The following is a 24,070-nucleotide window of genomic DNA, read 5'->3' as shown; positions in this document are numbered from 1 at the left end:
CAAGCCTTATGCAACCACAGGTTACATATTTCACTGGCTTGGTTGTATCTCAGGGTTAAAAAATGGGGAAGGGATGGGGGAATACATTGAATACAATGCAAAATAACTGTCCATACGAAATCTTAGAAGTCACTAAAGAGGACCTAATACATGCATGGTTTGGTATGGAAGGTAGAGAGTTACCATGTAACGGGTGGAAAAAGGCTGTTTAATTAATGGTAATTTCTTCCCCTGTATAACACCTTGACTCTGGTCCTAAATAATGAAATAAAACTGTTTGCCTATTCTTAAAGAAAAGAGAGTTAAGAATAAGTGTGATCAGAATAGTTAGCTAGGTCTGGTAGCAACACAGATGGTGGTGACACATCAATTCACAGGCAACTAACTGATAAAATTTTTATTTCACTTTTGAATTTTTACACTTTTCCTGATTATTCTGTGTAAGGTGAAACTAGAACTGTTTAAAAGACATACACAAATCTAGTACATCAATAACCACGGATTTTTCTTTTTTGCTATACTATTTTCACAACCACGGGTGTGCTTGCTAGGCAATATAACCATCACAGAAGCAAACATTACGCAGAATACTGGTAAGGAAAAACAAAGCAAGAAGAGAGCTACCAGATATACAGACAGGCTTGGTTCCACATTCACTACTGCATTTTCAAGCGCCAAGTATTAACTGCACATTTTTGTTCAGCTAGAAAGGAGGGATTTTTTTTTTGTTTTTTTTCTCTTTTTTTGGTTTGTTTTAAATCAGTGCATAAATTTTTCTTTTCTCATTTCAGCAGATGGACAAACAGATGGACTCTACAGCTAGGTGGAATATTAAAGGTAGAGGGGTGATCCTGTGAGACTGACAGGCCTGACTATTCTCAATTCTCTCCACTGCAGTATCTACGCAACTTCCCTGAATACAGGGTCTCCTTAAACACATCTGAGCACTGAGCTGGATGAGTGCACTTGAGAGACCTGGTGACAGGCACAAAGAGCATGATCAGGGCCAGCCTCAATACAGGGAGAAATCATGGATATTTAAAAATACTTTTTTGATTCAGATCCTGGTATGACTGAAGAGCAACACCGTGTTGAGAACTGGAGGAAGACAGAGCTCTGGTGCCAGAAGCTCTTCTCAACTCTTTAAAACCAGGCTTGCTCACCAAGGTGCTCAGTAATCTCTCACCCCTGCCCATATATAGCATTAAAAAGTGAACAAAAGACAGATAAAGATAGAATTCAAAAAAGAAAAAAAGTAAGGAAGCAGAGGGACAGAAACTTAGAAGAGAAAACCAAGGTCAATAGTCAAAAAGGATGGTGGGAATAAATGTGTAGATTTCAAAATTGAAAAGCCCCGAGCTAGGAAGAACCTGAAAACTGAGTACTCCTCAAGTGAAAGGCAATCTCTACAGAACGTCATTCCTTTTTTTGTTTTTGTTTTTGGAGATGAGGTCTCGCTATGTTGCCCAGGCTGGAGTGCAGTAATTCACAGGTGCAACCATAGGGCACTGCAGCCTTTAACTCCTGGGCTCGGGCGATCCTCCTGCCTCAGCCTCCCAAACAGTTGGGACTAGATGCACGCACCACCACGCCTGACTCAGGACATTATTCTTAAAGGTATTATCCAGGAAACAGATAAGGTCATTCATAAAACACACGGCTTTTTTTCTTTAGCTCAGTGTTAACAATGAAAGTAGATTCCACTATTGAAGCACAAGTTGCAAATTCGTAACATAGTGAACATATTGCTGTAGGAAAGGGGGTTCAGTCGGGTGTGTTATATGAGCACTCGAACTTTTCAAGGTGTCATAAGCCAGTTATCTGCCACAAAGAATTTCCATTTCAGGATTCGAGTTTCCTCAGAGGAAGACACTGTGGACATTTGTGGTAACGAACTTTTAAGTGGCAACAGCCCAAACAGATCAAGTGTCTTTAAGCTCCGAACAACGGCAGCATTACTGAGAATTACCATTAAACTCAAATGCCAAATGATGTGTCTCACTCCAAGTTCCAGCATCACAATATAATCTCTATAACTTTCTGTACAACTTTACAATGGAATTGTATTTCAATGGTTATTTTGATATCAGATTAAACTTTCCAAAAAGTTACACATAATTCAGGTCTATTTTTTCTACCAGTAAGAGTTCTGCTAAATTACAAAACCCCATAATCACAGTGTTCAGTTTTAAAAAAATTAAACACACAGTAATCCTGTCAATGTTAATCAAAATCAAAACTTCGGAATGCCGTGGCATTTATGTGACCAATCTGAGTTTTAGATACAAATACCAGCTGTTTATCCCATGAACCATTTTTCCTAGGCTGAGGCTGTGAAAAATCGAAAGTCGACGTACGATTCTTTTTTTTTTTTTCTTTTTTGTTTTTATCGCACAAGGGATGTATGTGGAGGGTACAGAGTGACACTGAACAGATCACGAAGCACGAGAGACATTAGTTCTCCCCCTCCCCAGCATCTCCTTCGTCTCCCTGGTTTTCCGATGTCCACAGCTGCAAGAGAAAGAAAGCATAATCAAAGCAGGGCTACTAAAAGTTGCCTACGTAGGTGGTCCAATATGTATAATCTTATCTCATCAGTTGAAAATTATTCCTGTGTCACTGCAGACAGGGATGACTGCAAAGGTCAAAACTTCAGCAGTCATTTATAACAAATTTAACAACTTAAAACTGTATATTTAACAGGGCACAAATCCCCTCTTGAAGATAAGAGTGAATGATTAATAAGTAGGTGAATACGACAGAGACTATAAACCCTGTGGAAGTAGTACTTACAGTGAGATTGTCCCTAAGTAACTGCATGATCAGAGTGCTGTCTTTATAAGACTCTTCATTCAGTGTATCCAATTCAGCAATTGCTTCATCAAATGCCTAAAACAAAGAGCCTTTAGCAAAGAATTCACAAGTTCTCTGGAGCTAGTTTAACCCACTTTTTTTCTGCTAAGTGAATATAATTTATCTTCTTGTACAGTACTTTGGAGGAACCTAGGCTATTATTACCCTGTCTGTTAGCTGTTTCCAGCAAAAGTATAAGGTATGTTTACAAAGCACCAACCAACAATGACAGAAATTCCAAGATAAGAACTTTGCTATACCTAATAAGTAAGCAGTATTACTGCTAACCCTAGCACAGTCATTCTGGGCAAACTCATGGTATTTTTTTATTACCAAAGACATTTCTAGCAATCTTCTATTTAAAATTATTTAAAAAAAATTTTTTTTTTTTTGTTTTAAACTAGAACTCAAAAGGTCTGGATACAAGGGACACAGTGAAACTCCCATCACTAAATCTGATTTAAGTGATGAACTTTAAGGCACCCTTCCCGAATAAAAATTTTTTTAAAAAGGTGTGTGCATGCTGAGAGACTACAAAAAATATGTAGAAAAGGCTAACGGAAAAATATGGAAGGTAATCCAACACACAACAAGAATGTGGTGTGTATTTCTTTTATACAACTATAATCTCAAATCTTGGTACAAGAATGACAATGTATAACCAAGGCCCAAAGCTTGGCAAGAAACAACTAACTACATTCACCTGGAACTTTCTACAACCACCCCCCAAAACACAGTAATCAAACAAAAGTCAGCAGAAGGTATTGAGAATGAATTTAAAAAGTAACAGATCTGCATTTATCTCATAAAAGATATACTCCCACCCCCAGAAAATCTTTCAAAAAAAGTCCAAGACAATGAGTATGTTCAGGAATAAAAAGAAGCTAATAACACAAGCACTGTTTTGCAATGGTTAGATATCACAAAGGGTCTTTCTCACCGTTTTTGCCAGGCTGCAGGCCTTTTCAGGAGAGTTTAGAATCTCATAGTAAAAGACTGAGAAGTTAAGTGCCAGACCAAGTCGAATTGGGTGTGTAGGCTGCATTTCTTTCTTACTAATTTCAAATGCTTCCTGGTAGGCCTGCTGGGAGTTTGACACAGTGGCTGTAACATAAAGATGAAAATATTAAAGGCTCGGTTCTTTCATAGGTATCACACATTGGACCAACTATCAAATTATTTTCTTAATCCCAAATTGGGCAGGAGCAATGATCTAGCAAATGAGGTGTCAAGTGTCTCTGCCATTCAGTTATACATTTGTTAGATATTTATTCTAAACCAAGTTGTATATTAAATGCTTTGGGGGAAAACAATTATGGCAAAGTCTACTAAAGCAGTTAAGAAATACAGTTATAACCTTTAACAATACAGAATGTGAAAAACAATATGCTCCAGTGCAAAGATCACAGGCTTTAGAGTCGATAGATCCAAACTTTAATTCCCAACTCTTACTCCATCGGTCTGTGGCTTGGGCAAGTAAAAACCTCCATAAACCTCAGTTTATCTGAAAAATGGGCAGCCTGCCACCTAACTCGTAAGGTTGTGTGAAGAGAAAGTGAGACTCGAAAGTACTTGGCACATAGGCACTTAATAAAGTGTGGTTAAGATTATCACCATCACAGTAATACATGTGATAAAAGCAATGCATCACTAGGGTAGTTTCATACCACCAAGTATAACAAGTTTCACCGCTAAAAAGAGAGCTAACAAATAATACTCAAGATAAAGATCTTTTTAAATATACTGCACACCAGATTTTTAATGCCCTCCATATTTCCCTGTCAGATAAATTTTTATTTGCCCACTCATGACCCCGTTCATCACAATGCTGTAGTCTTTTAAATTCTTAGTACTGTGACATTGGTGTCTAGGGCAAACAGACAAAGCAAAATTGTTAAAAGTCCCTGTGAACGAAGACTGGCTCCATTACTGGTCAAATTTCTTTTTAAAGATATTACTTACTTTGTTTGTTGTCTCCGGATGCCACTTCAGAAAGATACCTAAAATAATCTCCTTTCATTTTCAAGTAGAACACCTTACTTTCTGGTTGTGTAGCATTGGGAATAAGATATTTGTCCAACAGCTCCTAAAAAATGATCCACATTAAGACTTTAGAATTATTCACAAGATGTTAAAACTATGTTTGAGATTCAAGATATACACTACCGCTTCTAAATAATTTTTTGGAAGATTAAAAAAACACCAATTTTCATCCAAGCTACTAAATGTTGTTTAGCCCAGGTCATAACAGCAGATGCCTGTTTTCTTCTTTTAAAAATCACTTTGACCATCCATAGGGGATAATTAAAGTATAGCCATACAATGAAATGCTTTGTAGGCCTTTAAAATGATGCAGAGCTTACACAGATAATGGAAAGGCTCTCAAAAGAAATCTGAGTGAAAAAAAGCAGATTATAAATACCACAAGAATCCTATTTTAACATTAAGATACATATGTGTACATGCTCACAAATACATAAGGGAAAAGCCTGGAAGGAGTATGTTAATAATGGTTCTCTGGGTGGTAAGATTAGAAGTGATTTTTACTTTCTTATTTATATTCTTCTGATTTGTTCTCCCCACCCTTTTTAAACCCATAAACTGGTATTACTTCTATAATTAAAGGGGAAAAAAATCTTTCCTTAGGAGGAAAAAGGTGATAATAGAGCAAAACTGCCAAGAACTAAGTTTAAAGTCAATCTGACCTGGGTAGAAATCCCTCTTCTGCCACTTAATATCTGTATCTGTAAGACTCTGGACAAATTACCTAATCACCTTGAGCCTCAGTTTCCTCAGCTATATGAAGGGTCATCTTCTAGGGTATAGCCATCTTCTAGGGCAGTTATAATGATAAGTAAGTTGACATACACAAAGCGCTTAACACGTTGCCTGGCACGTAGTAAGCACTCAAAGAGTAGCTAATACTATTAATAATAAATGCCTTTAAACATTTATGCTTACAACAAAAGTAGTTCTGAAGGAGTCCAAGCTTCGTATACAGAGCAATATTTTCGAAGAGTTGTTTTAGAATGTGGCATCCTGAAAAACTGGTTAAGAGGCAGTAAGTACCAAGCTCTTCTTCACATTCTTTCAGATGCTCTTAAAAGTTGGTCTACATTTCATGAATTATGGAACTTTCTTGCCCTTGGAATGCATGACACACTTCATCTGAATACCAGATGTACCTAACATTCAGGAATTAGTGCACCATTAACAAACCCCCAAATTACCAACAGGCAACAAATTTAGTCATGACACTCTTATGCCATGAGTCTAATAAAAAGAGAAGCTCAATGCAAAGCTTAGTTATAAGGGGATTTAATCAACCAAAGTGAGAAGATGCAGGGGGTGGTAGTCGTTTTAATATTCTTTGTAGACAGTGTGTAACTCCTAATGGGTTAGGGATAAGGGGTAGTGCCTGATGGCTGACACGCTTTGTACTGGTTTTCAAAAGGAGTCATGGGCAGTAACTAGGAAAGGCAGCCAGCAGGGAAGGAGGTACGTCCCCAAGTGTGAATTCCTTTTCCCTTCAAAGCAGCCCTCACTGTTCATTTTTACCTGATTTCACCTGGAAGAAAAAGAAAGTTCCCAATGGGCTCAGGATGTGGGGGAAAGGCAATATGATTATGATTTGTTTTAGAGTACGTACCCTTCCCACTCAATCCCAAGTGGCGGCCAGAGGGAATCAATCATCTGACTAAGGCTTATGTAAAATACAGGAGAGGAGAATGCCCCAAACACTCTGAATTTGGCTCTGGAATGCATGCCGAACTTGATGGATGTGCCTAACTTTCAGACCAAAGCAGGACAGTGCTTACAGTGTGAAGGCATGACTGGGGAGAGGCTGAAAGGCAGCTCAGCTTTTTCATCTCCCTCCCCTACTGGTGATGACATCACTACTCTGACTAATATACACAATAGCCTATCTGTGGCTGTATCTATTAAAATCCTGTCTATCTGGTCTCAATTTTATAAGATGGAGGGATGCTGAATAAATGTCACTGTTTTTCACACGTCTTTTTGATAAGAGAGGAAAGTATCTCAGAAGTGATGTACAACCTCTGATCAGGCAATAGGTGACAAAAATTATATCATATGCTTAAAAATTAGTTGTAAATCACTGGCAGCTTTCCAGTATATTCAGACACCTCTCTCTCATAAGCTATTTTGAGAGTCTGCATTTATACATTAAATTAATACTATTTAGAAACCACTGTTCAAAACAGAAGCACTGGCCACTTACCAGAACGTCATTGCAGATGTCCTGCAGTTCTGCCTCTATCTTCTCACGGTACTCTTTGCCCATCTGCTGCTTCTTCTCATTCCGCTCTGTTTTCTGCTCAATGCTGGAGATGACACGCCAGGAAGAGCGGCGGGCGCCTACCACATTCTTGTAGGCAACAGAGAGCAGATTTCTCTCTTCATTGGAGAGTTCATGCCCCTGTTCTGTGACTGCCTTCATGGCTGCAGCCATATCATCATAGCGCTCAGCCTGCTCAGCGAGTTTGGCTTTCTGTACCAGCTCACTTTTATCCATTGTCATTCCCTAGAACAAGAGCAAGAGAAAAAGAAAGAGCAAATGTCAGGCTTCGCGGCCCAGGAAACATGTGTGTGAATCTTCTTCCAACCCATCTGGATAGCGGCATACTAAATGTGAAACATCTCGTTCCAAATGCCATCAACAATACCGACCATATATTAAACACTTCTAGGGTTAAGTACTTTGCTAAGGCGTTTATATTATTTTGGTCATGTAATCTTCCCAAAAGTCCCACAGAGTAGGTATGTTCATAACAACTCCTTTCCCCTTCTTATGGGTGAAGAAATGGAGGGTAAGGGAAGACAAGTGATATGCCCAGAGCAACATGCAAATAGATGGTAGAGAGCCAGAACTCCAGCTCACATCTATCTGCCTCTAGAGCTTTTGTTTTCTTCCATTAGCCTAATTCACCTGCCTGGCACATAGAGATTGCTTAATAACTATTTCTTTAGAAGTTTATGCTTACTAGCCAGGTGCGGTGGCTCACGCCTGTAATCCCAGCACTTTGGGAGGCCGAGGCGGGCAGATCATGAGCTCAGGAGTTTGAGAGAGCCTGACCAACACAGTGAAACCCCATCTCTACCAAAAATACAAAAATTAGCCAGGCGCGGTAGCAGGCACCTGTAATCCCAGCTACTTGCGAGGTTGAGGCAGGAGGATCGCTTGAAACCAGAAGGCAGAGGTTGCAGTGGGCCAACATCGCGCCACTGGACTCCAGCCTGGGCAACAGAGTGAGACTCCGTCTCAAAAAAAAAAAAAAAAAAAAAAGTTTATGCTTACTATATATATGTCCTTGACTTCTCTCAGTAATTGTCTGGTTTGTCTGTTTTAATGACCTTAATCCAACTATATCCTGTAATACAGGAAGTCCTCTCTTCACTGTCCTGTAAGGAACTCTGGTTTTGACTAACCCTGTTTTTTCCATAGTACAGGAAAAAGTAAGTATGATGACTGCTTCAACCAATCCTGAAGCAAAAGATATGATTTTAAATGATCTATCTGGCTGCACCCATCAAGCAGTAGATACCCGAAAGATGGGAAAGATTATTATCATATCTTCTGTAATCTGCTAACTTTGTTACTAGGACACACTGCACAGGAAGAACATAAACTAAGGGCAGTCAGACTTGGGCTCTAACACTAGCTCTGCTACTTACTTACACTTACAAGTGGCATGACCTTGGTTAAATCACTTAACCTGAGAGCTTCAGTTTCTCACCGGGCAGTAAGAACACTACCCAGGGCTGGATGTGGTGACTCAAGCCTGGGATCCCAGGAGTTCAAGATTATCCTGGCAAATTAGTCTCTAATATAGTAAGACCTCATCTCTACAAAAGAAGAAAAAATTAGCTGGGTGTGATGGTGTGCACCTGTAGTCCCAGCTAATCAGGAGGCTGAGGTGGGAGGATCACTTGAGCCCAGAATTCCAGGATGCAGTGAGCCGTGACTGTGCCACTACACTCCAGCCTGGGCAACCAACTGAGACCCCTGTCTCTAAAAAAAAAAAAAAAAAGAAACAACACTACCAACTCTTTTAGTGGGCCTGTTATGAGGAACAAAAGACCTGATAGATGTGAAGGCACCTTGAAAAAATATAAAGCATTATATAAAAATATCAGGCACTAATTTTGTATATGGTATAGGTTGCAAGAGAAAGGGGTATATAACAAGATGTAGAGCGCCAGAACTTGAAACCATAACTGAATTCATCTGAACCATAACTGAGTTCATTTAAAGTTTTTCTGAAATAGACAAAAATCCTAGTGACTTCAGTTTATCAATTTATCAAATCCATACACCAATCAGTGAATACCTCTTATCAACTCACCACAGTCAATTCCCCACTGCAATAATCACAATAATCACCATTTACAGAGTGCGGTCAGTAATTTTAATAAGTAATTTTTGGATAAAATAATTGAAGAGTTATTTACTAAACAAGAAGAATTAATTTTATGTATTGTTGGTTTAAATATTGATATATCAATCTGTGCCACACAGTATAAAAATATGCTAATATCTTGAAGTATAAAAACATGAAATACTACTTTAGACAGCAGTAATAATGTCAGGTTTTTTTGTGTGTTTTATTTATTTGTTTTTTTGAGACAGCGTCTCACTCTGTCACCCAGGCTGTAGTGCAGTGGCACGATCTCAGTTCACTGCAACCTCTACCTTCAGGGTTCAAGCGATTCTCCTGCCTTGGCCTCCTAGGTAGCTGGGATTACAGGTACTTTCCACCGTGCACAGCTAACTTTTGTATTTTAAGTAGAGATGGGTTTTCGCCATTTTAGCCAGGCTGGTCTTGAATACCTAACACCTCAGGTGATCTGCCCGCCTTGGCCTCCCAAAGTGCTTGGGACTTACAGGTGTGACCAACCGCGCCTAGCCCATGTCAGTATTTTTAAAACAAATTCTTTCATTACTATATACATGGTATCACAATTTAAGGCTCTGAAAATGATTATTTGTTTGGAGACAGAATCTCACTCTGTCACCCAGACTGGAGTGCAAGCAGTGATGTGATCTCGGTTCACTGCAACCTCCGCCTCCTGGGTTCAAGCGATTCTCCTCAGCCACCCGAGTAGCTGGGACTATAGGCATGTGCCACCACACTCAACTGATTTTGTATTTTTAGTAGAGACGGGCTTTCACTATGTTGCTCAGGCTGGTCTTGAACTCCTGACCTCAGGTGATCTGCTCGCCTCAGCCTCCCAAAGTGCTGGGATTACAGGTGTGAGCCACCGTGTCTGGCCTCTTTGCTATTTTAAAATCAATCATTTTCGGCCAGGTGCAGTGGCTCATGCCTGTAACCCTAGAACTTTGGGAGGCCGAGGCAGGCGAATCACAAGGTCAGGATATCGAGACCATCCTGGCTAACAAGGTGAAACCCCATCGCTACTAAAAATACAAAAAATTAGCCAGGGGTGGTGGCACGTGCCTATAGTCCCAGCTACTGGGGAGGCTGAGGCAAGAGAATGGCTTGAACCCAGGAGATAGAGGTTGCAGTGACCAAAGATTGTGCCATTGCCCTCCAGTCTGGGCAACAGAGCCAGATTACATCTCAAAAAAAAAAAAAAAAAAAAAAAAAAAAAAAAAAAAAAAAAAAAAAAAAAAAATCCAAGAAAGTATGACCTCCACTCACAAAATGGTTTTGCCTCAAAAGTCATTTCTGTATTTTCAAGAGAGAAATTCTACACACAGGGCCCTATCACCTAAAAATGTTTTAAGGGAGCACAATAAGATATAGTCAAAATCTAGGTGATTCAGAAAGAATTAATTCTCCAGTTCCTATGATTTTTCTTCCTGCTATTATCTAAATTACATGCAGAGCTGTGTCTTATATCAGGCTCACTAATTGTAAGCTTACACTCAGCGAGGCAAGTCTCACTTTGATCCATCTGACATCTTCACTCACAACACTAGAATGAAGCTAAGGTAAAGAGAGTAACCCTCAAGAAACATTCCATTTGTTCCCTTCTATTTCCCAGAACCTCCACAGCAGTTAGAAGAGGACATGTGGTAGTTCTGTCAATGAAAGATAAGTAGAAATGATGCTACTTCCAGGCTAACACTGTGAATATCCTACATGTGGCTCCCCAGGCTCTCTTCCCTTACAGCAGCCATTGAGAAGGCCATGTATTCTAGGTGGTACAGTCATGCAACTGCAGAGTTTTTGTCAGTCTGAGTCCCTGGGTGACCGTATAGTGCAAGACTCCTGCAGACCTGCATTGGACATGCAGGGTGAAAACAAAAGAAACTTCTGTTGGGTTAAAACATTGAGATGCTGGAGCTGTTGGTTACCACAAGACAATCTGTTCTACTCTAATACAAGGACATCAAAAATACTCTATCACCTTAAAATTATATAGTCGGCCCTCTGTATCTGCAGGTTCCAGATACATAGATTCAACCAACCGTGGTGGCAAATAAAGACGGAAAAAAACAAAATAAACAAGGATCTTCAGATTTTGGTATCCCCAGGTGTACTGGAACCAATACCCCCCAGCTACCAAAGGGTGACCACTGTCTCAATATGTCTAACTTTCTTTACCATAAGGTCTTTGAGAGCAGGATAATAAATATCTTCATCATTAAATAACCCTACTTCATGGTTCCTGAAAGTGCCAGGTACACCAGAGAGAAGTCAACTTTCAATGACCCAACAACCTTTAGAAAATTTCCAGACTGTAGACTAATTCGAAGTTAGAAGTCACTTAGAGGCCCACTTCAAAGTTCATAAAACAGTACCTGGAAACTCTACCTTTGGATGACTCCAAATCATAAACTACTGGCCAAAAGCCAATTCAGAGTTAAGCCGTCCCATGTGATATCATAATGGAGTAATAAAGGATTGCTATTGCTAAATAATGCCATCAACCTCTTCAGCTCAACTAGGTCCGGAAATTAAGCTACCCCCCTTTTACTTCTCTCCTTCTCAAGCATTAAAAGTTAAATCATACTACTCCAAAGAATCTGGACTGTTCAATGCGACCTCCCAAAGATGCCTTCCCTATTTCCTAAAATAAAATGTACCCTTTCTGTTTGGGGCCAGCTGTTTTATGCTTCTCTGAGATTACTGCAAGATTTCTTAGAGATTGAGAACCATCATGGCACGATAAGACTGCACACCTTTTAAAAATCTGTATCCATTTATCTGTTTCAAATGTTTTTAATTACACACATACAGAAACAACTTACAACAAACAAAATCCATAGCTAAATGTCCTGATGGCTACTGCTTACATAACTTTTGACTTATATAACATGGATTTTGAAGCAACTAGACCAATTTCAACAGGAAATGGGTTACACAACACCCAGCAGTTTGGAGGAAGGCAGCAAACAAAGGAGAAATGAAATTGTTCCTATTTCTATGTCTACAATAAATCTCTCACCCAAAATCTTGCCCTAGTGGCACTGCTTTCAATCACTCATTATCTATAGTCCCCTCCATGCCTTTCCTATAAGACCCATTTTCCTATAACTCTGATCAAGTCACTTCCTGCTCAAAACTATTTAAAGTTCCCTGATGCCAAAAGCAGAGTCAGATTTCCTCCCCTATCAGTGAAAGCTTGTCAGTCTATCTTCCAGACCCCCACATCATGCCTTCCACATCATATGTGTTTCTGCCAAAACAGTTTTCTTATATACGAAGTACGCTTTTCTATCTTTGCTCACCAAGTCACTCCCTCTAACTGGAATGGCTTTTCCCAAATTTACTGTGCATACAAGATTCTTCACAGTGTGGCTCAGATACCATCCCTTCCATGAAGCCTTTCTTAAGCTGCTTAAGCCATAGCCACACGTGCCTATTCACTTAAAATGTGGCTAGTGCCACATACTGAAATCATATTTTGTTCATAATGGGTTAAGTAGAAACAAACAGAATTAATTTCACTTTAAAAAAATTTTTTAATGCAGCTACCAGAAAAATTTAAATTACATGTGGCTTACATTCTATTTCTACTGGACAGCATTGCTCTAAGATGAATATATTCTCACAAAGCATTTCGCTGATATCTGTCAATGTCTTATCACGTTTCTTCAGTACTAAAATTACTTATATAGTATCTCCTATTTCCCTTCCTACACCATAAGCTCCTTTGGGCATATCTCCCACAGCATCCTGTACATAATTGGTAGGAATAAGTATCTGCTGAATGAACGAACTGATCCTGAAATGTAAGCATCAAACTGCAGAGTTGGAGAGTTCTCCGTTTGCTCAAATAATTCAAAGCACCTATTAGCCTCACAAGCATATTAAATCTTCATTACATTTGTACCTAGTTCCTTGGATTTCTGTGCCCTCTGAAACTCAAAGAGTAATTCCCAAATTACTCTTCCAGTTAGGCATGACGGATCACATCTATAATCCCAGTGCTTTCAGAGACCAAAGATGGAGCATCGCTTGAGACCAGAAGTTCAAGACCAGCCAACATAGTAGGATCTTGTCTCTACAAAAAATTAAGTATTAGCCAGGTGTGGTGGCTCATGCCTATGGTCCCAGCTACTTGGGAGGCTGAGATGGGAGAATCGCTTGAGGCTAGGAGGCCAGGGATGCAGTGAGCCATGATTGCACCACTGCACTCCAGCCTGGGTGACAGAGACCCTGTCTCAAAACAAACAAAAAATTACTCTTCCTAAATTACCTCTAGTCTTGCCTTTGTCCTTACTTAGTAACCTTTAACGACTCCCTTTGGACTACTCCATCAAATTTAAGCTCTACCTGGCTTTGAAATTCCTGATAAATTGTCTCCTCTTTACTTGTTTGGCTTTCTCATCCACTGTTCTCCAACATGTGCCTTTCTCTCAGGCTGGCCAGCACCGCATGCTCTATAAACACCATGCTCAAACATGTCTGAAACTGTTTTTGTCATCTAGTGTGCTCTCCTATTTACTGCTTGCCTATCCAAACTGCATCCATTCATCTAGGGCTACAAACCCTTCCCTGACTGCCCTTACCTTGCCTATGACTCCGAATACACTTATAGCCTATTACAAGGTCTAGGGCTTCTTTATGTAATTCTATGATACAGATGAGTACTGTAACATTTACAGCTTCACCTGTGTGCCCTCAAAGGAAAGCTTCATATTTGTTTCACATTTAATGCTTACAACTGTACTAAGCACAAAACTCACATGCAAATGAATATCAAGTTTCTACAAATCATTATTGGGAGAGCACAAGGAACACAGAGTACCTATACGTAGTACAGTCAGAAGGCAGCAGGACTGTGTGACACAGCACAATATGCCACTATACAGCCATGTAAGCATGTTAAATCTCATTCCAATCCATAAAATAAAGATGGCATCTACCTCAGGAGAGTTGCTGTGAAGATGAGGGGCAGGGAATTAAAGAATACTAAATGTGGAAATCTTCCTTGAAAAATGCACAGTGCAAAATCAAACTGAAGTACTATTATTCTTCTCCACGACTATTACACTGTAGTAGCCCACAAAACCGTAAGCTTGAATTTTCTTTTTAAATATATAAATTTGTGAGAAAAGCAAAAGTCTAGATTAATCTTGTATAGGTAGTATGTTATGTTAAAATGAACACACATGTTAACTGTAACTGAAGTTTATCCATTAGTTTCTAATTGAATTTTCTAGTGATACACCATGATGGTTTTTAATCAAGACCTACTGTTGTTCCAAGACTTTGAATGAGGTTCCCACTAAAAAAAAAAGTCAGCAAGATACTCTTTATTTGTCTCCTAAAAAGTTTTTGAAAGACTATAGTCTCATCATCAGGCCTGGCACCACTACAGAAACGTCAAGATACTGGGGCAGGCAAACTCATTAGAGGCCACAAAGGGCCCAACCCTGCAGTAAACCAAGAGATTTTCCTTGTGCTGGGCACATTTCAGGAAGACATTGACATGCTTGAGAACAGGAGCTCTCCAGGACACCTACATGATGATGATGGCTGTCAATCTGTTCTAAGCCACTGGATGCAGCAAGTCAGGACTGGGAAGCATTTGTTGATAAACACAGAGATTGCTTAGTGAAAAAATGGAAGCAAATCTAAATATCCAACAATATGGGAATGGTTTAAAAAATAAGGAGATTGGCCAGGTGCACTGGCTCACACATGTAATCCCAGCACTTTGGGAGGCCAAGGCAGGCAGATCACCTGAAGTCAGGAGTTTCAGACCAGCCTGGCCAACGTGGTGAAACCCCATCTCTACTAAAAATACAAAAAAAATGAGCCGGGGTGGTGCATTACTGTAATCCCAGCTACTCGGGAGGCTGAGGCAGGAGAATCACTTGAACTCGGGAGGTGGAGGTTGCAGTGAGCCAAGATTGCGCCACTGCACTCCAGCCTGGGCGACAAGAGCGAAACTCCATCTCAAAGAAAAGGGGGGTGGGGGGAGAGACAGATGGTACAAGATTACGTGGCCATCAAAAGAAGAGCTTTAATGTCATAAAGAGACTTATTGAAGAGCAATGGGGGCTGGGGGAGGAAGCTGCACAATAATATTTTATTTCTGTAAAATATCCCCTCAAGAGCAAACAAACCCAAAAAGAAAGGTTAACACCAAATGGTTAACACTGGCTCCCTCTGGGTGATAACAGCATTATACCCTCATTTTCTTATCTTTCTGAATTTTCTTCAAGTATGTATTACTTTTAAAAAATCTTGGTACTATTTATTTTTTTAAGAAAAAAAGTGTTTTTCTGTTTAAAAAGAGAAACCAAGGGTGCAGATAAACAGCTATGAAACATAATTCTAAAGGTACTCACAAAATAGCATTTTCTTCAAAGAAAGAAAATCCTAAATCAGATAATAAATGCTGAAAATAGAGGATCTAGGAAACAGCCTAGCCCCTCTATCTCAATTCCTTCCCCAAGGGATATCTTTCTAGTCAGGGTCAAAATACTGAGAAGTTACTTCCCAGTGGCTAGAGCAGATATCCTAGGACAAGAATCAAAAAAGAAAGAAAAGAAAAAGAACACTACCTATTGCTAGTCCATTTTTTTTATAAAGGCACTGCAAAGACAGAGTTGAAAATGACAGCTGTAGCCTTTAAAAGCACTGGCTTTCAGCTATGTTTTGTTTTCAAGGAAAAGAACATGCTCAATTCTAAAATAATAAACTTTGAGTTTAATAATTTGCTGGAAATTTCAAATGAGGACTCCATTACTATATGCCAGGAATTACCCAAGCTCTATACATATAAAATATATGGTGGGGTCTGCTTTTAGCAAGCCTTACATACCTTACATACACATCTGAGCTTCTAAAGAGAAAGTAGGTGATTTTTCTACATTTCCACATTACAACTTATCTGAATCTGTTTTCTCAGTGTTTAAAGGAGACATTAATAGCTATCAAATAAGAAAATGAACATAAAATGCCCATATAGTGTTGGTTAGAGTAAAGGCTCATAGCCATTCTTATTCTTTATTCTTAAGCTACCTCACAAAAATGTAACACATATAATCCAATGTGTGTTGAAATAACTACAAAATGAAAAACTACCAAATTTCTTTTTCTTTCTTTTTTTTTTTTTTTGAGACGGAGTCTTGCTCTGTCGCCCAGGCTGGAGTGCAGTGGCCGGATCTCAGCTCACTGCAAGCTCCGCCTCCCGGGTTCACGCCATTCTCCTGCCTCAGCCTCCCTGAGTAGCTGGGACTACAGGCGCCCGCCACCTTGCCCGGCTAGATTTTTTTGTATTTTTAGTAGAGACGGGGTTTCACCATGTTAGCCAGGATGGTCTCGATCTCCTGACCTCGTGATCTGCCCGTCTCAGCCTCCCAAAGTGCTGGGATTACAGGCTTGAGCCACCGCACCCGGCCAAAACTACCAAATTTCTAAGAACTCTTTGGATTATTCATTGAGAGGAATTTAAAAGAAAGCAGTGTAGTCCTCCCGTCAGAGAGCTTAAACTCTAGTGGTAGAAACACAAGAAAAGAGCACGTGTATATCTATTATGCATCAATTAAAAAAAAAAAAACAGCACATGTTTAAGGGTTACAATGTCTCTCCTTAGAAAAGCAACCAGTCAGAATTAGAGGAAAGAGGTTTAAAGGTAGCTAGGTTGTGACTTAAAAAGAGACGTTATTAATAAAGTGCATGTATGTTTTTCTAGATGAAATAAAAATCAAAGGCCAAAGCAGATAAAGAAATGAGAATAAGGAAGAAAACTGACAGGAAAATCTGAAAAATCTAGGCTCAAATGTTTCAGTGGGGTAAGGAACTGATCACATATTCTGAACAGCATTCACAGATGTACCATTCTAGATAGAGCATCCACAGCACTGTAAAGTAGAAGTTTTAGTTCTGGAGTCTCTCTGCTGAAGAAAAATCAGATGCCAAGCTACTGCAGGAGGGACTGAGAAAGTCAGTGGGACCAGGTGGTTAGTGGGTGTTACCCAGAAAAAGTTAAGCACTCCTGGCTCTCAGAGAAAACTACTCACTAAAAAACACCCACTATAAAAATGTCTGTGTGCCATTCTACACATAAAATTTAGAGTCCTGTAATAAATTTAATTCCATTCAAACATTTGCAGGTTCTTTGTTAGGAAACAAAACACAGCATATCTGTAATACAAAGTCCTTAGCACTATGTCCAGTGAACACTGAATTTGGAGAGAAACTGCATTTCTATTATTTCAAAATCCCTCCCTCTTTCATATCAGTTGTTGAATTTCACTGCTAATTATGTCCAATTAGCCATGATTAAACTTACTGAGGGTGTTAAGTGACAGGCGCAAGGTTACACATGTGACTTAATGGTAGATATGACAATAAATTGACTTCTTGAAGTAATCAAACCAAAAGACACTATGTTAATTCTGATCCATAAAGACAGTCCAATTGGTTGACCATATGAATAGATTTCTACTACAGTTTGGGGCCCACTGACATATCGAAGCCAATCAGTCTGAGTTACGGTACCGCACACCAAGTCCATAGGCTATGTGACCTCTGTGAATCTGTTTTCTCATCCACAATACAGGCAAATCTTGGCTGGGTGTGGTGGCTCATGCCTGTAATTCCAGCACTTTGGGAGGCTGTGGAGGGCAATCACTCGTGGTCAGGAGTTCAAGACCAGCCTGGCCAACATGGTGAAACCCCGTCTTTACTAAAAATATAAAAAAATTAGCTGGGTATAGTGGTGGGCACCTGTAATCCCAGCTACTTGGGTGACTGAGGCAGCCTGAAGACGGAGGCTGCAGTGAGCTGAGATCACGCCACTGCACTCCAGCCTAGGCAACAGAGCAAGACTCTGCTGAAAAAAAAAAAAAAAAAAAAGATAGGCAAATCTTCTCACTAGGGTTCCTGTTTATGATGCTAAACATTAAACACTCAAATAAATGGCAACCACAGTACATTCCACACAAAACTTAAAAACAAATGGTCAGCCAGTGAAGGGAAACTTACCATGTATCTCATTTATTTTACACGTACTCTGCTTTTTTAAAGATTTTTAAAAGAAAGGCACATAACAATTACCCTATGCCTATTTCTAAAATGGCCCTTACCACAGTTTACTGCAATGCAAGTGTCTCTGCTGGTTCCCACGCTGGATTGTGAGCTTAAGGTAGGAATCCAGACTTGTATCTTTGGACCCCCAACGTGGAGCACAAGCCCTAACACACTGAGTGACTACTTGATCACCTGACGCATTCTTAAAAAGTGAAAAAGCAATTATCTCTCATGTGGACAGAGGAAGGTAGTGCACATCTGACCTATAAAATACAGACTGTTTTTATAGTCTTAGATTACTTTTTGAAAAAAGCCAGCCAGCTCGAATCAGGAGGCAACACTATACATTTTGACTAATACTTTTCAGCTACCATTGTATTTATAGATTCAAACTGACTTTTTTTTTTTTTTCTGAGATGGAGTCTCGCTCTATTGCCCAGGCTGGAGGGCAGTGGCGCGATCTCGGCTCACTGCATGCTTCACCTCCCGGGTTCATGCCATTCCCCTGCCTCAGCCTCCCAAGTAGCTGGGACTACAGGCGCCCGCCACCAGGCCCGGCTAATTTTTTGTATTTTTTAGTAGAGACAGGGTTTCACCATGCTAGCCAGGATGGTCTTGATCTCCTGACCTCGTGATCCGCCCGCCTCGGCCTCCCAAAGTGCTGGGATTACAGGCATGAGCCACTGAGCCCAGCCAATTCAAACTGACTTTCAACAAGCCTTTGGATTACTTTCTGTTCATCTCCTCCATTCAGAAGTCCAATCAGTTCGCTATATAAAAAGTTCACTATACAAAAACCCAAACCAACTAACTTGTTTAGTAAATAATAAAAATATCCATCATTTATGGCCTGCAAAGCACTCAGGGATTCCTAGAAACGCATTTGATCCTAAGTATCCTACGAGGCGGGTGACATCATCCCCTTTTATAGACACAAAGAGTTAACTCATTCAGGGTCACACAGCTATATATGGCAGGTCTGGGATCTAAACCAACATTAATTTTAAAATTAATACTCTTTCCTTTATGTAACCCTATCTCCTAAAGATTAATTATGATCTCCAATGCTCATTTAAGGAAAAGAGAGAACTGCCAATTTTTAAAAGAACTATACAAAGCTGTTACAGTGAAATTTTAAAAATGGCCTATTAAGCTAACATATCTACCTTTAAAAAAAAAACAAAATCAAGGAGTTAAAAACAGCATAAAACATGCCGAAGACTCATCAAAATGTCAAATTTTAAAGGAAAGCTCTTAGCTGAGGGCAAATAATAATAATAGACAGGACTCATATTTACTTTATTGTAGCCTTCAATCTTCTTGTCCTGGTCAAGGCCATTTGGAAATAACTTCCTGTTGGTTCTCTTAGGGAAAACAATAAAATAAACTAACCAGTAAGGGAAAAACTTACATAATAAAGAACTGGCCACAATTAAAAAAAAAAAAAAGTCAACTAACCTACAATCTGCTAGGAATGATTTGAGGCCATTGATCATTTACATCTCATTACGAGTATTAGATACATATAACCACACTTCTAATAGAAAATCTTTTAGTAGAGAAAACAGTAATATGATTGGCCTTCAGCACACGTATCATGACACAGAAAGCACTTTTAGTCTGTTTTCTCAGGTATTCCCCTTAGAAAAATTCCCTCAGAATCCAGCTCGTTAGTTTCTCCATCATGACATACAGATAACTGCTAAGATCATATTCAAATAGAGATCAAAAGGATTCTAAAGCCTAAAGGTTGCTATTATATAATCATAATTTCTTGCCCCTTAAACTAGTGAATTGTCATCTTTCCCTAGAAAAATGTAGAAACAAGGAACTTAAAAGTACCTTTACAAGGAAATTTTAGTTCATTCTCTAAGGTACCAGCATTTAAAGGAAAACTCAGTTTGTTGACACCGAAAGAGCAGGTAGCACAACAGGATGTTTTAATTTAGAAGTTTTTCTCTACTTACGTAGATATATTTCCTCATTTCCTCCTTGCCAACAAAAATAAGAAAAATCTGAACATCTACTGATAAAGTAGTATGATAAACAAAAATTAATGGTCATAATCAAATTCTCTTAGATGAAGAACCTAACATTCTATGCCAAAGTAACTGATGACTTTCTCCCTAGTATGAAGCAAGTACTAGAAAAACTGGATTGTTCACAAGCTTGCTTCCTGATGCATGCTAGCAATATCATCCCTACAGGCCAGAATGGGTATATGCTCCCACAATAAATCGTCCTGTATCTATCTTCAAAAATGGCTAATACTCCCATTCAAACGTTTATTAGGATTGGTGTAAAGAAAAGTTAAGGACTAAATGGTGTTCACATAAAACATATACATGTGCTATCTCTACCACATGTAGAAATCTATAATATCATTCCTTAGAACCAGATCACCTGGTTTCATTCCTGGTTCTGGCACTTACCTTGTGCTGTGTGTGAGACCTCGGGAAAATTATTCTTCTCAGTGCCTTAGTTTCCTCATCTGTAAAATGGGGCTAATAGTCTTACCTTTCATTGGTTGTTATGAAGACTGAGCTAATATGCTTAAAGTGCTTAAAAGAAAGCTTAGCACACAGTAAGTACTGTAAGTGGTAACTATTATTATAGACTAATTGTCTGATACCACCTCATCAGATAAATCACAAATGGATGGATTCTATATAGATGTCCATGAATAGCACATATGCTATGTCTAATCTATACACGTATATATTCATGCAAATGGTTAAACATCTGTTGAACCCCAACTATATCCCAGATGCTTATTTTCATTGAGCTTGTCACAACAAAAATATATCCAAAGCTGCATTACCATTTGCACTATATAGATGAGAAAATGATTCAGAAAGACTAGATTTGCCTACATGCAAAATAAAGTCCCATAATAATATACCATTTTTTGAAAGCAACTTGTGTACAAAGCAAGGTTTAGTGTCATCAGATGTTAACTGCAGAGAAAAAGCCATTAATAGTGAACTCTAATTAAAAAACCAAAAGCTTATATTTAACAATTTACAGTTTATAAAAAAGGCTTAATGACAACCCTGGATTTAAGAAAACTAAGAACCATAGACTAACATGCTGAAGATTCAGAAAGCTAGAAAATATTGCAGGCAAGATTTCAACCAAATTTACCTGACTCCAAGTCCAGTGCTCTTCCTGCTTCTCTATCCACAGCCAAATGGGCAAAATGCACTTTTTGTAGAGGCCCAAATCTCTGGAGACTCTGCCTAGAGAACCAGCATCGTGGGAATTTGCTCAGCCTGGTTTTATAGAGGCTGCCTCCCTGATCTATAGTGTTCCAATTCTAAAATGGCTTCAATATAACAAGCACTGCAAGACGGGAAATGTACAAAAGATTATAGGGTAGGAGTCATACTCCAGGGGCTGGCAATCCATATTTGCTACTGATGAATGAGGATATTCAATTTGAAAAAAACTAGGTGTAGAGTCTAGGCCAAATCATCTCATTTCTCATAAAGACTTCATCTGCAAGATAGGTGAATGGTTTCTTATCTCATTGGAGGGGCAGGCTAGGAAAATAATTCTGCAGTTGCTACAGGATTATTTGCCTTTCATTTTGAAAGCCACACTTAAATTTCTAACTTAGGTCCAATAAGATTGACAGGTTGTACACTCATACACTTGGTATTGCCAAGGACAGGGATCCAAGAAAAATGAGGGCTCAAACAAATGAGATATCCCTAAGAAATAGGGTACCCTGGAAGCAGTCAAGAAGAAATTCACCAAGAACAAATACTTATATAAATTTCCAACATGAAAATGCAAAAGCTGCAGCGTCCAGCTCTATAAACTGCATCTGTGTCTGGCTTCATACGAACTGACAGAATGAGAAATTCAGACAATTTTCATATTCTTGTAAGTGCTTCACCTTTCTGTTCTGGCTTCCGTGGCAGGCTGATTTTATGTTCATAGCATCATCTTGCCAAATTCCATCTCCCGCACAGGGTAAGCAAAATCAGGACCTGATGCTATCTAGCCTTACCAAAGAGAAATGCAATGAAGGCAACGACAAGAGACATGCATTTCACAGAAGGTTGGCAAATTGCTTACCAAGGCTGCCTCCTCTGGAAACCTCATTATATGGGAGTTCTCCATTTGCGGCAAAGATGCACTCACCTTCCCACCTCTTCTTCCCTCCGCTCCCCACCCCCCCGACCAGGAAGCCACCGGGCAAATTTCAGACCGAAAAACGTGCTAACACACAATATGGGGGAATTTGGGGTAAAGACACAAAAGAATTTGGCATTAAATGACGGTAAATACTGTGGGAAAATATTCCGATTCTCATCCCTTGATATTTTTTCCTGGGGATCCGGCTTGACTCAGTAACCGGCTCCAACAAACACATTTTCTTGATTCAAACCCAATTCCCTTCCTAGGGAATCTTGAGTCCTGCCAGGCTCCATAACCAGTTAAGGATGATGAAATGGTTTTACTGCAAAATGGGAGGGGGTTCCCCCACTGCTGTCTCCCAAGGTTAAACCCCTTACTCATCCAGGAGGAGTCAAACAGGGGGATTGGGGCTAGAAAACTCACCCGCGTTTGATTAAATTTTAATTTCTGGAAACCGGAAAGCACGGAGCAGAGGTGACTGGGCTGAAGAGGATGGTTCTTGCCGACCAACACGCAGGGAGGGGTCGCGTGAGGGACCGAATCAGATAGTGAGGGAGAGTCTGGGATCCCCGGCTCCGCTGTCCCTTACGGCGCAGTACGGAGATGCACCCCGCCCGGCCAGCAGGACCTTAGGCGGCGAGGGAGGCTGGGGCCTCTCCAAGAGGTAAAGGGCTCGACCCCGGAAACAGGGAGGGGCCGCTGCGAGGCCTGGCCTCGCCACCGGCGGCCGCGCGAAGCGGAAGAGGCAGCGCGCCGCTATCCCCCGGGGCCCACCCGCTGGGCCGCCGTCGTCGCAGCTGCCAGAGAGGGGCTTCGAGTTTGGGCCCCCGGGGGCCCCGGTCGGACCCCGCGCTGCACTCACCGTGGGAGGGCTGCAGGGAACAAAGACCCTTCCGAGCGAAACTCCGAGAGAGATGACCTCTTCCTTCAAAAGCCCACTCCTCAGGCGGCGGAAGCGGTGCCTGCAGTGGCTGCAGCGGCAGCTGCTACCCCGGCTCCGGAATCGGCGGCGGCGGTGGCGGCAGCTCCACTTCCGCTCTGGTCACCACTTCCGCTCCGGTCCTGGCCGCGCCCCGCCCCACGCCGTGTTCTCATTGGGCAAGCGAGGCACGGGGTTGCCGCGGCCCCACGGGAGGGGCGCTGACGGAAGGGAGGAGGAAGAAGAACGAAGGGCAGGGTTGCCGCGGCCGGGGCAGGGCGCATGGCCGGGGGAGGGACCCAGGAGGAGGTGGGCGGAGAAGAAGGAAATGGGGCGGGGGAGCGGGAAAAGGAGGTGGGAGGAGAGAGGGCGGAGCTGGGGGTGGTCAAGATATGGGCTGTGAAGGAGCAAGGACTGGGAGTGAGGTCTGAATGGGGGTTTCCCTTTCTGCTCAGACTGAAAACGCGCCAGGGCCAGGCCCGGAGACTCGAGGTTTAGCAGTTCCCCCTCCACCCGGAAAGTAATCCTCACTGGGTCGGAGGCCGATGTCAGTCCTCTTGCTGTGTGCTTTGGGGATACTGGAGCCGGGGAAGAACAGAAATTGCTCATCCCTCAATGTTCCCTTAATCCTCCTTTCAATCCTTTGGAGTACTTACTTTTTCCTTCTTTG

General features: G+C 40.7%; 1 protein-coding gene across 4 annotated transcripts; it reads right to left on the bottom strand.

Annotated features, from left to right (window-relative positions):
• Window positions 1-382: 382 nt before the first annotated feature.
• Window positions 383-23,676, bottom strand: YWHAB (tyrosine 3-monooxygenase/tryptophan 5-monooxygenase activation protein beta). Of its 4 annotated transcripts, none has more exons than XM_010384263.2 (7): window positions 23,344-23,529; window positions 21,480-21,574; window positions 7,097-7,399; window positions 4,816-4,939; window positions 3,794-3,957; window positions 2,794-2,889; window positions 383-2,511 (listed from the first exon to the last, which is right to left on the bottom strand). In XM_010384263.2, the coding sequence occupies exons 3-7, from the start codon at window positions 7,394-7,396 to the stop codon at window positions 2,455-2,457; spliced, it is 741 nt and encodes a 246-aa protein (XP_010382565.1). In that variant the 5' UTR covers window positions 7,397-7,399; window positions 21,480-21,574; window positions 23,344-23,529; the 3' UTR covers window positions 383-2,454. The 4 variants fall into 4 exon arrangements, with proteins under 4 accessions (XP_010382565.1, XP_010382566.1, XP_010382564.1 ...); XM_010384264.2 differs by lacking the exon at window positions 23,344-23,529 and adding an exon at window positions 22,237-22,335; XM_010384262.2 differs by lacking the exon at window positions 21,480-21,574 and having other exon boundaries at window positions 23,344-23,676.
• Window positions 23,677-24,070: the final 394 nt, after the last annotated feature.

The sequence above is a fragment of the Rhinopithecus roxellana genome, chromosome 13 (genome assembly GCF_007565055.1).
Source record: "Rhinopithecus roxellana isolate Shanxi Qingling chromosome 13, ASM756505v1, whole genome shotgun sequence".
Lineage (NCBI taxonomy): Eukaryota > Metazoa > Chordata > Mammalia > Primates > Cercopithecidae > Rhinopithecus > Rhinopithecus roxellana.
This window is presented reverse-complemented; position numbering and strand designations above follow the sequence as displayed.